We start from the raw sequence: 12,978 nt of genomic DNA, 5'->3' as shown, positions 1-12,978 counted from the left end.
GAAACCCCACTAATTGGGCCGGGCTTGCTGGCATGTAGCCAGAGGTCCGCGTAAATGCGGTAGATCCATCCGTTTAAAGCAGATATGTCCTCTCTTTTGCCAATTTCTGGAACATAATATCAAATTGCTTTTGTCCAACGGGTGCCTGCAGAACTCTCGGCATCAAACCAACACAAAATCTGAGACCTCTTCCTTGGACCTGAAGAGAGACAATTCATTCTCACCCACTTCACATCCTCTCCTTTCATCTCATTCACCATTCCCTCATCCTTGAAATTATAACACAAGCATCAGGAGATATAGCGTCATGCAGAATGTTAAGAGCTTGAGAATCTAGCTTTGCGTCATTCCGCTTGCTCATCTTCGACCGGACAGTCATCTGTTTGACCTCTTTCCCTCCAACTAATTCGATTCCCATCCCAACGACGAGAGTAAGTGATAAGATTTCATAAAGATCACAAGTTCTTCCTGTACTTTCGCGCTTCCATTTCGTCACTCGTCACTCATCAAGTTCCTTGCTAATTGGCGATGTAGCCTCGCAGTTCCTCGTACTTATCCTCGTACAACCCGCAGCAGCCCTACAAGTCAATCATGCATCCACCCAGAAACCGCCCAAATTCCGCATTCCAGCCCTCTCGCGAGTACCTGATACTAGCACCATGGAAAATCTGGGAGTCAGTGGCCGTCAACCTCACCAATGTCCCCGCAGAAGCGAGCACCCAGGATCTTTGGAGAGCGTTCAAGAATGAGGGCGACATACTTTCGATTGACATATTCGAAGACTTCAATGGAACCAGAGACCAAAAAGCAAAAATACGGTTCAGGTAAACTATCTATCTCTTCTCGCTAACTTTCGAGACTCTAACTCGGAGAAGGCCTCCCCCGGAGACCGATTTTTGGAACAGCAGGACCAGGCGTATCACACTCCAGAGCGGGGGAGTAGTCAACGTCAATATGAGCCTTGACCTCAGGCCTCCGGACTGGAAAGTTCCCAGTCCGGTCCAGAAGGGAATTAGTTATCCAGCAGAAGTTGTGAGTTACTTCGAGAAAACATTTTGCCGGCTGGTTACTGCGTGCTCACATAGCATTTACTGTCCAGAAAATACCTGTCTCCTCGGTAGACATCGGAGTCCTAGTTGATGAGACTACGATGGTACCAATGCGCACTGTGAGGTCATTGACGACGCCGAATGCCTCCCTGGTGTTGGACTTGAGAAAGAAAAATCTGGTTGTATACTTCGAGCTTCATCCTTTAAGCTCGCCGGTTCCACTGAAATATCGCCTCACGATTCGCTTCTCACAGCTTGATAGGTTCTTTCAGGCCGAAAATCTCACAACTGAGGGTGTTTCTCACTTCACTTTCCTCAGCTCTCCGCCTATATATCACCGTCAAATCAGGCACACGCAAAACACGTTTACAAACGAGACATCATGGCGAGAGACAGATACATGGTTCAGGCAAGCTCATATCGTCCACAACCCACAAGAGCTGGCTACTGTTCCTGTGAACTTACGGAAGTTGAACCCAATCATTGACATTGGTGTGTTATAAATATCGGTCTGTCCTTCGCATGGTTAGCTAATACTTTGTAGGTCGTTGGAACGCATTTCGGATAAATTACCCCAAGAACTGCGACGCCGAAGCAAGATTCATCTCTTTGTGTGCCATCCTAGGTGATTATAATATTATTTTCGAAGATACAAATCGATTCACCTTGCGTGAAGAACGCCTTGCACCTATTTGGGAGTGGATTGACCTCGACCCCAAGGCTTCTGGCACGTCGTCCAGCTCTCTCCACGACCTCTTTGACACAAGCCATGTTCATTTGCCTTTCGCAGTACGCTACCTATTGGAAGTATGCACAAGTAATGGTTATCTCTCCGAGTTCACCATGCCACGTGAGTTCGCTTTGAAGTTGGCTGAACTGGAGGAGGTCCAGGCAAGAAAGCTTCTTGAACATGTCGCTCTCCAGAAGAAAACATACTACAATCCGATGGAAATTTTTGATATCAAGTTTGTCAAAGGGGCGACAGTAGGAAAGATACCATCCTACTGCTGCCACATGCGTTCTGCAAGAATCACCCCTAGTACGGTTTACTACAATGTGCCTTCTGTCGACATCTCGAATCGCGTTATTAGACATTACGTTCACCTTGCTGACAACTTCCTTCGAGTCAGATTCACAGATGAAAAACACATGGGTCGGATCAATGCTACTGCTGATGATACCATGGACGAGGTGTTTACCCGCGTCAAAAGAGCGTTGGCGAACGGTATCACTATTGGAAGCACACGTTACGAGTTTCTCGCCTTTGGAAACTCCCAGTTCCGTGAGCATGGCGCGTACTTTTTTGCCCCAAAGGACGGTGTAACTGCCGCTAGTATTCGCGCCTGGATGGGACAATTCAGTCACATCAGAAACATTGCTAAGTATGCCGCTAGGCTAGGGCAGTGCTTCTCTACCACCCGAGCCTTCTCCGGGTGCACCGCACATGTCAAGAAAATCAACGATGTTGAGCGGAATGGTTATACCTTCTCAGATGGCGTCGGTAAGATATCAAAGTTTCTTGCCCAGATGGCGGCGTCGGAGCTCAAAATCAAGACGCCTACCAAGGAACCACCCTCTGCCTATCAATTTCGCCTTGGAGGCTGTAAAGGAATGCTCATTGTCTCTCCGGAAGCTCAACGTCAGGAGGTACATATTCGGAAGAGTCAATACAAGTTTCCGGCTCTGTCTCAAGGGTTGGAAATCATTCGCTGGTCCCAGTTTACTATCGCAACCCTCAATAGACAGCTAATTCTTGTACTTTCCACTCTCGGGGTTACTGACAGCATGTTCCATCGGAAGCTCAGAACAATGCTGAGAAGTCTGGACGAAGCAATGGAAAGTGACCCAAAGGCAGTCTATCTACTCAGGAAATATGTGGATCCTAGGCAAGTCACCCTGACCGTTAGTCAAATGGTTCTCGACGGCTTTAGAAAGTCAAACGAGCCGTTCGTGACTTCCCTTTTTACTTTATGGAGGGTATGGCACCTAAAATATCTGAAAGAAAAGGCAAGGATAGCCATCGATGAAGGTGCATGTCTCTTGGGTTGTATGGACGAGACTGCAACACTTAAAGGGTACTTCACCGATCGGATACCCAAGAAAGATGCTTCCCTCGAGGAGAAGATTGCAGCCCTGCCAGAGATATTCGTGCAGATATACATTGACGACAAGTACAAGATAGTTGAAGGACTATGTATCCTGGCTCGCAACCCTTCTCTTCATCCTGGCGACATTCGTGTGGTTAGGGCTGTCAACGCTCCAAGCCTGCACCATCTCAAGGACGTAGTTGTCTTGCCACAGACTGGCGACCGCGACGTTGCAAGCATGTGCTCCGGTGGTGACCTTGATGGAGACGACTACCTTGTAATTTGGGACGAGGATCTTCTGCCGGGCGATTGGTTTCGCGAACCCATGAAGTACGATAGCGAGAAAGCTCATGAGCTCGACCATGATGTTACGGTCAACGAAGTCACATCGTTTTTTGTCACTTACATGAAAAACGACTGTCTTCCCACAATTGCCCATGCACATCTCGCATGGGGAGACTACCTTGACGGTGGCGTCAACGAATCAAAATGCGTACAGCTTGCCCAACTTCACTCGAATGCGGTTGACTACAACAAGACAGGCAATCCGGCTGTGATGACCCGGGCTTTACGGCCCCGTAAATGGCCTCATTTCATGGAGAAGATCCACAAGCCTGAGCACACCAAGTACCGCTCGCGGAAAGTCCTTGGCCAGCTCTACGATGCCGTAGAACGTGTTGACTTTGTCCCAAACCTTGAAATGGATTTCGATAAACGAATTTTAGACTGCAATATCGAAGTGCCTGATGATATGTACGACTTTGCCAGAAGCCTCAAGGACGAATACGACATTGCTATTCGTCGGATCATGGCACAGCATGAGATCAAGACGGAGTTCGAGGTGTGGTCCACGTTCGTCCTCAGCCACTCTAGGATAGACAGGGACTACAAGTTTCACGAGACTATCGGCGACGTGTCTTTGTCGCTGCAAGAAAGCTTCAAGAAGCGAGCAGTTGACAAAGTTGGCGGTCGGACATTCGCAGTTCTCGCTCCCATCGTCGTCGCTATGTATCGCGTCACCCACAAGGAGATGGCTGCAGCACTGGCAAAGCATCGGGAGGAGAGCCAGGGAGAGCCAGCGGCTCCAAAGATAGAACAGCTGCCTTTGATTAGCTTCCCATGGATATTCCCGAAAATCCTTGGCCAAATCGCCGTGGGCCATTACGAATACTCAGACTCTACCAATGCTCTCTCAACGAAGCCGTTCCTCGAACGACCCACGGGACACCAGATTGGCGAAGCAGAGCTCGATGCATTCTTGAAGGAAGACGATACGACCAAGCAGAGCGACCAAGCACCCAATACACCCGGAAGTCCGCAAGGCGATGATCCCTTTGGTCTCGACCTACATGATAACGCTGACGCTACAACCGTCGCCAGCAACAATATGCCCTCCAGTGAGTGCAACATTGAGTCGCTAGAGCAACTTCTCGGCTTCGGACCCCTGAATGCCTCGAGTACGCCATCCTCATCGGTGATAGTTCCCTCTGTTTCGGTCAAGGAAGGCACACTACTGGATTTCGACCGCGACTTTTCCGCAGGCGGATGGAACGCTGACCCTAAGGAAGCCACTTCGGATCTAATGGAGAACCAGTCTGCGCAGCAAGGGTGTGGCGAGCAGAATGGCTTCCGTTTGAGCCCGTTGCTAGACAACGCTATGACAGACTTTAATGAGCAAGCGAGCGACAAGGGAAAGGATTTCCCTCTGAGCCCGTTAACGTTTGATGCTGCGCCAGGCTTGACGAAGCAGCCAGTGCAACAAGCGAGCGACAAGCGGGATGGCTTCTCTCTGAGCCCGCTGACAGTCAATACTGCAGCCGGCTTGAAGGAAAACCAGCCCACGGGCAAAGCAAATGACATCCAAAGTCGGGTGGTTGAGATGGTGGAGGAGGAGTCTGATGGAGGCGAAGATCCCCTTGGTCTTGATAAGCTGAACGAGCTGGCCGGTCTCTAGGATCTTTTCCCCAAATTACTAATTGTTCCGCATTTGGCGGCAATCATGTTCCTTTTTCGCGCCTAAATACTCATAGTTCTCTAATGTTCTAGCAGAAATATAGGCCTAGCATGGAATTCGCGAATGTCTATTAATTCAGTCATGATATGAGGGTATCCAAAATATTCAAGCCGACCTCTGACAATAAATAGTCCAACCAGCTAGAAAGACATAAACAGTAGCCAAAGCGAGCTAGGATTAACTCAGGTGATGTCGTTAGTTCCAAAGAACACGTCCGTACCCAAGGCGGACCTTCCCGATCTTAAACTACCACTCCAGCTCATCGCCACAATTGTCTTCTAAAAGCTTGATAACAGGATCAAGTACAGCATTAGTATGTCTCCAATGGGCCAAACTCCTCGTTCTCGCGTAAAAAACAGGGCAGTCCAGGCTATCGCATTTGACTTCATCACCAAACGGAACATCCATGCAAGACCGACAGACACGCTCGAGATTAGCAACCCTCTGCTCAGCCTGGCGCTGCCGAGAGACAAGCTCGAGTAGAGAGATGGGAGACTGCCGCACGCAATCCGAGCAGAGGGGGACTTCGGCATCGTAGAGTTTAGTCTTGCAGACGATGCAAGTCGACGCTTTCATATAGGATTCAAGAGTTCGGATGCTGCTCTTCCCGCCGACGACGGAGGATGTGCCCTCTACGCGGCGGATACGATGGACTTTCGGCATTTCATCGTACCACTGGCGGACATTAGCTCCGACAAGGTTGAAGATGCGTTCTAAAGGAGGGATGAGATTCTTCGTGATGTAGTATTCTGCGTCCAGGTCGAGCTGTGCATCTTGAAGGAGCGTCTCTGGAGGTACGCAGCGGTCAATAAGTCTTGACCCTGGAGCTCCTGTGACGACGACGTAAGGAATGCGTTCCCCGTATTGGGGTTCCGCACGGGGGTCCTCGAGCATCTTCTTTGTGCTGATGAGAGCTCCGGCGGGGAGTGTCCCGTTCTCGCTGTAGGTTCCGAGTTTTACTGCTCGGGCAAAACAAAAGTCCTGGACTGATACCCGTCCTTCCATGATTTTCGTGCATTGGCTCTGAAAGTAGCTCTTCACCTGGCTTAGATCTGAGGTTCTGAAGAGCAGCTTGAGTGCCTTCTCTTCGATCTTCTGCTCTGCAGGGGTGCCATCGCGACGCACAGTTTCGATGCCCTTGGCGTCGAATTCGGGCTGCTTCTGGTCCCTCTGTTCATACTTGAAGCCAACGTAACGTTTTTTAGCGAGTAGCACACATGGATGATACACTTTTTCGAATTTGAGTTTTATAGGCTGCGGGTTCATCTCGGTAACAGCTTGAGCGATTTCTTCGCCAATATCAAAGGCCTGATCTCGAGTACGTCCCTTGAGGTAGACAAAAAGACTGTCTGTATCTCCGTAGACCACTTCAGCACCCCATCGCTCGACTGAATGGATGTACGCGATTGCTTTTTCGAGTGTCTCCCGTCCCGATTGGACAATGCTATCGGCTATTTCAGCGCAGGGCATTCTCCCCGAAAAGGAAGCCGATGTGTATCCGTAAGTGACATTAGCTATTAGCTTTAGCGCAAGCTGTCGGTTGTTGAGGAGGCGCTGCAGTGCTCGGTCATCTTTGTCTGTCTTCATTCCGGTCTTGACCATTACGCGGGTCTCCAATATCTCCGCAAGCATTTTGGCAAGGAGCGACTTCCGCACTTCAGATTTCGCATAGATCATGCCATTCGGCGCGATATTGATGTGGTCTCTGAGCAGTTCCAGCAGCCTGGGCTGCCGATTGTAGTCCATGAAGCCCATCTTATTCCGCCCCCTCCATGACTGGACCCTGCCAAGAAAGGTAGAGTAACAATAGTTGTAAGCGATCATGATGCTGGGGTATAATGATTGGAAGTCCAAAACAATAAGAGGGCTAGTATAGAAGTCGCTTTGGGGTTCCATAACCAATGGAAGGCACTCAAGTGCATTCTGTTGGCCAACTTGCTTCCTGCTCGGTGAAACAAGCATAAAGTTCTCCGGCTTCGCAATTCGAAACATCAGAGACTCAACCTTGAACTGGGAGCCTCGAGAGAACACTGAGTAAAAGTCGATACCAAGCAGTCTGGCTTGTTCGCTGGTTCTTGGTATCAATTCATTAGCGTTTATGATTTCAATGTTCATTTTAACGCGTGAAGAGAAGTAATTGATAACTTTCATGAAGTCCCGTGGCTTATCACTCTGATACCATGAAGTGAGGTCCTGGAACGAGTAATGCGGAATTCGCCGGTGCAGGAGATGGAAAACGACGTTCTCCATGGTGTACTGAAGCAGAGTCATCTCACTCCTCATGGCGCGCCATATGTTGATTATATGTCGCCCAGTAACTCGAATGGATGATGCGTGGTTGAATCCCCATTTATCAGCTTCCTTGCCAAACCGTCCATGAGCTTGCGATTTGACTCGTGACAGTTCATCACAAAGGTCAAAGTCGTACTTTTTCCTGGCCCTCTCAATAACGTATCCCCATGATCCATTATGCACTTCGTATCCAGTAATAATATCAGGATCATATAATCGAACGATATCAACTAAACGGTTGATTAGGTCCAGTTCCGTCGGTTCATGCTCCCATTCAAACCTCAAGGCCTTGGAGATCTTGAGTTCAGGAGGCTTTCCTTCCCCTTGAAAGACGACACCTGAGGGGATTTCATCGGGGTCCTCTTCCGAGTTGATACACCAAAAGAAGGAGGCTATTTCGTCATCCTCGGGGTTCGGTGAGAGCACGCCACGGGTATTTACATGGACTTCCAGACTCATGGTGCTCATATATTGAGCCTGGTGCTCGACGCTGGTCGACTTTTCATTCTGCGAGTACTTGAATCCGTGGTCGTTCTTTTGTGTTGGGCCCTCAATCTGTGAAAGTGCCTTGACGCGAGACTCTTTCTCGTCGCGCTTTTCTTTCGTTTTCGTGGTTGCTGTTACAGCTTTCCGCTGTTCGTCCTCAAACCAAGTGATAACCTCTGAGCGGCTCGGAGGCACAGGAGCAAATTCCCAGAATCTGGCCGTACACGCCACCCGCAGCTCGTTGTCCACTTCTTCCCAGTCACATCTGGCTTTCGAAGTTATGCTCTCCTCCGCTAGTATTGCAGGTAAACGACCAGAAGGATCGAAGTTGGGAAGGTAGCGAATACTGACACCTTCGATGTGAAACTCTCTTCCTGCGTAATCACGAGGGCGATCAGGAACATCACTATCCGTGCTATAGTGCGCCTTTGAATAGATGATATTTGAGAGGCCGTATGAGTTCAATGTTGAGGAGACTTCTGCAGGTTCCGGGCAGGCTCGCCGCAAGCATCCCAAGCGAGTCCCTGGTGGGATGTTAAAAGCCTCAAACATGGGTGCTGCGAAGTCGGATGCGACTATATCCAATGAACTACTAAGCCCTGCCACAGGTGACGAAGGCAACTGTAGCGTGCTCTCGCTATCCCCAGAATTGCTAGGCCCCTTTGCTACCATTGCTAATAAGACCTTCGAACTCGATGCTTCTTGGCTGAAACGCAAGACTGTCATGGGGTCATTAGGATCCTTGACAACAGGAAAGTTCAAGGTGCCATGTTGACTGTTGCCTTTGGGACGAATTGTTTGTTGGGATGAGCTTTGTCTGAGTGAGGAGGATGGCTCCGTAGTACGAATTGGAGTGCTGAGTTCGTTGATGCCGCTCTCTGGGTTCGCTTTCCAAGTTTGAACAAGGCCAGGTCGCTCCAGAGCCTGGAAAGAGCTACTCAACGTCTCAAAATATTTCTGTCTCGGATGATCGCTTTCCAAGTTCGGTCGAGTAGGAGTCTTGAAATTCCCTGTGCCCCATGTACTGGGTACATCACTCGGCGGTACCTCTAGTCCAGTACTGTCTCTAAGTCCAGTAACCGATGGGACAGGAACCTGAGACCCATGAGCGTGGGAACTAGCATCGGAATTTTCTTCCTGCTGCATATCATTCTCCAGGTCCGCCTGCTCCATCTCATTTTCAGTTTCCTCGTAATCATCATCGGAGAATATATCGACCATGCCATTCTCATCAGAGGAGTAGTGCCCCGCATCCAATTCAGCGGTTCGAGCAGCATCTTCATCAACATAATCCTGGGCTTGTCCTTCTATATATTCATTTTCAGAGCTATAAGGAAGTTGCAGGTTAGCAAAACCGTCAGGGCCAGGGAAGAAATCTTCGATGCTCTCTAAAGCGGTCTTGATATCCCTGGTATAGGGATTATCCCGCAAAAGCCCATCTAGCGTCGCATCCTTGTCACTATCTCGACCTCTCTCCTCGGCAGCAATTTGCGTAATTAATTCTTGAAACTCATCTTTGTGGATCCAGTCTCCCTGCGAGTTCTTCCTCGGATCAGATGAGAATGAAACCAGGTCTTCGGTGCTGAACGGGCTGCTTTCCGGATCTTCAAGCCCAATTTTCCTCTTTCGCCGACGCTTTTCATCCTGCCATAACCCCGCCATACTTGGGACAAGCTTTTCGTTCGATGCCACGGGTTTCAGAAACTCCCCGAAGTCATGGTGAATAGAGCGTTCGTTGATTTCAAGCCTGTTCAAAATGTCTTGAACGCAGACGTCGGCTTCCAAAGGACAGTGGCTCTGCTTGCCCAATTCCCCTTCATCTGAGATCCAGTCTGGTGGTATTGATCGGTCATGCCACCGATGGGACAAATCAGGAAGATCCAGATATTCCGGTATAGGAGAGCGGAATTTGGCCTTGCTACATTTCATGAAGGCGCAGCCAAATAAGTTATAGTCACACATCCATTGCGGGACATATTGCAGATGACTTTCGTATGGTTGAATTGGGCGTTTCATCACGGCTCCTTGGAGCAGCAGATCCGCTAGCCTTGTGATGTAGATGGGGTTCAATAGATAAATCTTGAAAAAGAATCGATATCCCACATGATAGCCGTAAAACGGGACGCCCTTTACCAAGGTAATATGCCCAACGAACGCCGTCTTTTTGTCGTATGCATTGCGGCGATAGCTGACAGCTAATGCATGGTCTATGGACAGGTGTAGACTTCTTGCGGCAGAACGCACTAAGCATACTGTTAGCTGAGGGAAAGCAAGATAGAACCGGTAGTGGTGAACCTGCATCGGGGCTCAGATCCCCGTCATACTGGACGTAGAGGTAAGGAAAGGCCCCGTGAACATGGACGCATATTTTTTGACCTGTTTCTGTAGTACCGAATATCCTGATGACAGGAACCTTAGGCCTATAGTTCTTTTCACTATTGCCATCTCGGTACGGCAAAGGAGGATCGAATTCTGATGGGTTTGCTTGATAATGGTCCACACAGTTTAGGCGCACTTGGAAGGGCTCCATGAGTTATGATGATTTCGTGACAGCATGAGCTGTCACATCAAAAAGCGGAAAGTTTCATACGACATAAGCATATCATCACCAGCTTTCTAAAACAAAAAATCACGTTTTCAGCCACCGATTAGAGAAGATTCCTGATGCATGGTTGATAGACGCGTCGGGTGGCGCGGGAGGAACGCCTGGTCACGTGATACGGCATGAAGCCGGGATCTGGGCCTTCAACCGCGGCCAGAATCAGCATTTGCAAACTAGCATTTGCAAACATTACTCACAACAGTGCTGGGAATTGTTGGAGCTTTGATCTCACTTATCTCACGCACTACTTATCACTAATTCCCTGCTGTTATCCCGATCTACCGTCACCATGTCGTCGCGGAAGCCCGCCGACGTTGCATCGAAAGAGCGCAACGAATACATTCCGGCTTTCATTTCAAAGAAACCTTTCTATATCGACGACGAGGACACCGCAAACGATTATCTAGAGCACCAGCGTCTACAAAAATCAACAACAACAGACCAGTCAAAATGGTACGAACGAGGGAAACGCGCCGGTCCAGCGGCCACGAAGTATCGCAAAGGCGCTTGCGAGAATTGCGGCGCGATGACCCACAAAACAAAAGAGTGCCTAAATCGGCCGAGAAAGCACGGCGCGAAATGGACGGGCAAGGATATTCAGGCGGATGAGGTCATTCAAAATGTCGATTTAGGATGGGATGCCAAAAGAGACCGATGGAACGGTTACGACGCTGGAGAGTACCGACAGGTTGTTGAGGAATATGAGGAGCTGGAGAAGCTGAAGCGACAAACAAAAATTACCAATGGGGAAACAGACAATGCCAACGAGGAGGAGGCTACAGAGCAGGAAGCTCGGTATGCAGAGGAATCCGATATGGGAAGACAGCAGAGTACAGCCACTCGCAATCTACGAATCCGAGAAGACACTGCGAAATACCTACTGAACCTTGATTTGGACTCAGCCAAGTACGATCCGAAAACGCGACGCATGGTGGACGCAGGTGCTGCAGAAGATCAGGCTGCAGCTCTTGTTGCTGAAGAGAACTTTGTTCGCTCGTCTGGAGATGCAGCGGAGTTTGAAAGAGCTCAGCGGTATGCCTGGGAGGCGCAAGAGCGTGGTACGCAGAAGATCCATCTACAGGCGAATCCAACTTCCGGTGAAATCATGCGAAAGAAGGAGCTAGCCGAAACAGAGGCTAAGCGAGACGCGCAACGGAAGGCACTTCTCGAGAAGTATGGCGGCGAACAGCATTTGCAACAAACTCCCCTTCGTGAGACAATGGTGATCGAGAATGAACGGTTCGTCGAGTATGACGAGACAGGGGCGATCAAAGGCGCTCCTAAGAAAGCAACCAAGTCCAAATACCCTGAAGATATCCTCACGAACAACCACAAATCTGTATGGGGTAGTTGGTGGCACAATTTCCAATGGGGCTATGCTTGCTGCTTCTCGACCGTTAAGAACAGTTACTGTACGGGTGAGGGAGGAAAGCGAGCATTTGAAGAGACAGGAAACATGTTGCTACTGCCTGAAGACGAGCCCGAGCAGCCGTTGCCAGAAGCCGACGAGACTGCTACTGCCCATGATTCTCAGAGCACAGAAAGCAAGCAGCAGCGAGATTCAAAGAAACGGACGCTTCTAGAGGTGCAGTCAGGGATAACGGAGGACGAGTTTGAGACGTATAAGCGCAGTCGACTAGCAGCTGATGATCCTATGGCTGCGTTCATTGGAAAGGACGATGCGCATTAGATGTGTGGTATCCAACCAAACTTACTTTTAATGTACATATTGTATATAGCTTATGAGTATAAACCGCAAAATGCGATTCAAGGCAATGATAATTCCTAAAGAAGATCAATCCTCTAATACTACTCTTGAAGCACACCCGCAAGGCTGAATGAAGTCTGGAGAAGCGGAGCGCCGGAGATCTAGAAGGCGATAAGCGATAAGGGTACGTGTCATGTGACGATTGCCAATCTGGGCGGCGGGCCAGGGCTTGTGCCCTGTCATGGCACACTCGCTTAGAGACAACCGGACCCAGCGCAACTTTCGATCCGCCCTAGTGTAGCGACGACGACAACGACAACCAGCCCTTCAACGGAATCGCCAGGTGAGTTGCGCCCGTTTGATCCTCCGAATTGTTCTGCCGGTCGAATTTTGTAACTGACAATTTTTTTTCGCTCGTTCAGTTCCTAATTCAAGATGAGTACGTCCAAATCCGATATCCCGTCGAATCCTCGAATGCTCCAACAGAACTTGACAGACTGACGACAATTATAGCGAAGGGTACCTCCAGCTTCGGAAAGCGCCACAACAAGACTCACACCCTGTGCCGGCGTTGTGGTCAGTACTGCATCCCTCTCGAATCTTTTTCCAACGATATACGGGCATGGTTTTCTATTTGGGAATAAGCCAGGATCGGTCGGAATGCACGACAGCAAGGAAGGGCTAACATTTGATGGTTTCCTCGATACAGGCCGCCGGTCCTACCACATCCAGAAGTCGAC

At 49.4% G+C, this 12,978-nt stretch overlaps 3 protein-coding genes across 3 annotated transcripts; 2 read left to right on the top strand and 1 right to left on the bottom strand.

The window, feature by feature from the left end:
- Window positions 1-591: 591 nt before the first annotated feature.
- DSM5745_02847 (uncharacterized protein) lies at window positions 592-5,090 on the top strand (the record flags this gene model as incomplete). Its single annotated transcript, XM_026744863.1, has 4 exons — window positions 592-824; window positions 876-1,032; window positions 1,100-1,541; window positions 1,594-5,090. The coding sequence occupies 4 exons, from the start codon at window positions 592-594 to the stop codon at window positions 5,088-5,090; spliced, it is 4,329 nt and encodes a 1,442-aa protein (XP_026605729.1).
- Window positions 5,091-5,396: 306 nt separating this feature from the next.
- DSM5745_02846 (DNA-directed DNA polymerase zeta catalytic subunit REV3) lies at window positions 5,397-10,458 on the bottom strand (the record flags this gene model as incomplete). The annotated part of the gene is made up of 2 exons (XM_026744862.1): window positions 5,397-10,171; window positions 10,224-10,458. 2 exons carry the CDS (start codon window positions 10,456-10,458, stop codon window positions 5,397-5,399), a joined length of 5,010 nt encoding a protein of 1,669 aa, XP_026605728.1.
- Window positions 10,459-10,819: 361 nt separating this feature from the next.
- On the top strand, window positions 10,820-12,220 carry slu7 (mRNA splicing protein SLU7; the record flags this gene model as incomplete). The annotated part of the gene is made up of 1 exon (XM_026744861.1): window positions 10,820-12,220. The coding sequence occupies one exon, from the start codon at window positions 10,820-10,822 to the stop codon at window positions 12,218-12,220; it is 1,401 nt and encodes a 466-aa protein (XP_026605727.1).
- Window positions 12,221-12,978: the final 758 nt, after the last annotated feature.

The sequence above is a fragment of the Aspergillus mulundensis genome, assembly GCF_003369625.1.
Source record: "Aspergillus mulundensis strain DSM 5745 chromosome Unknown scaffold_2, whole genome shotgun sequence".
NCBI lineage: Eukaryota > Fungi > Ascomycota > Eurotiomycetes > Eurotiales > Aspergillaceae > Aspergillus > Aspergillus mulundensis.
This window is presented reverse-complemented; position numbering and strand designations above follow the sequence as displayed.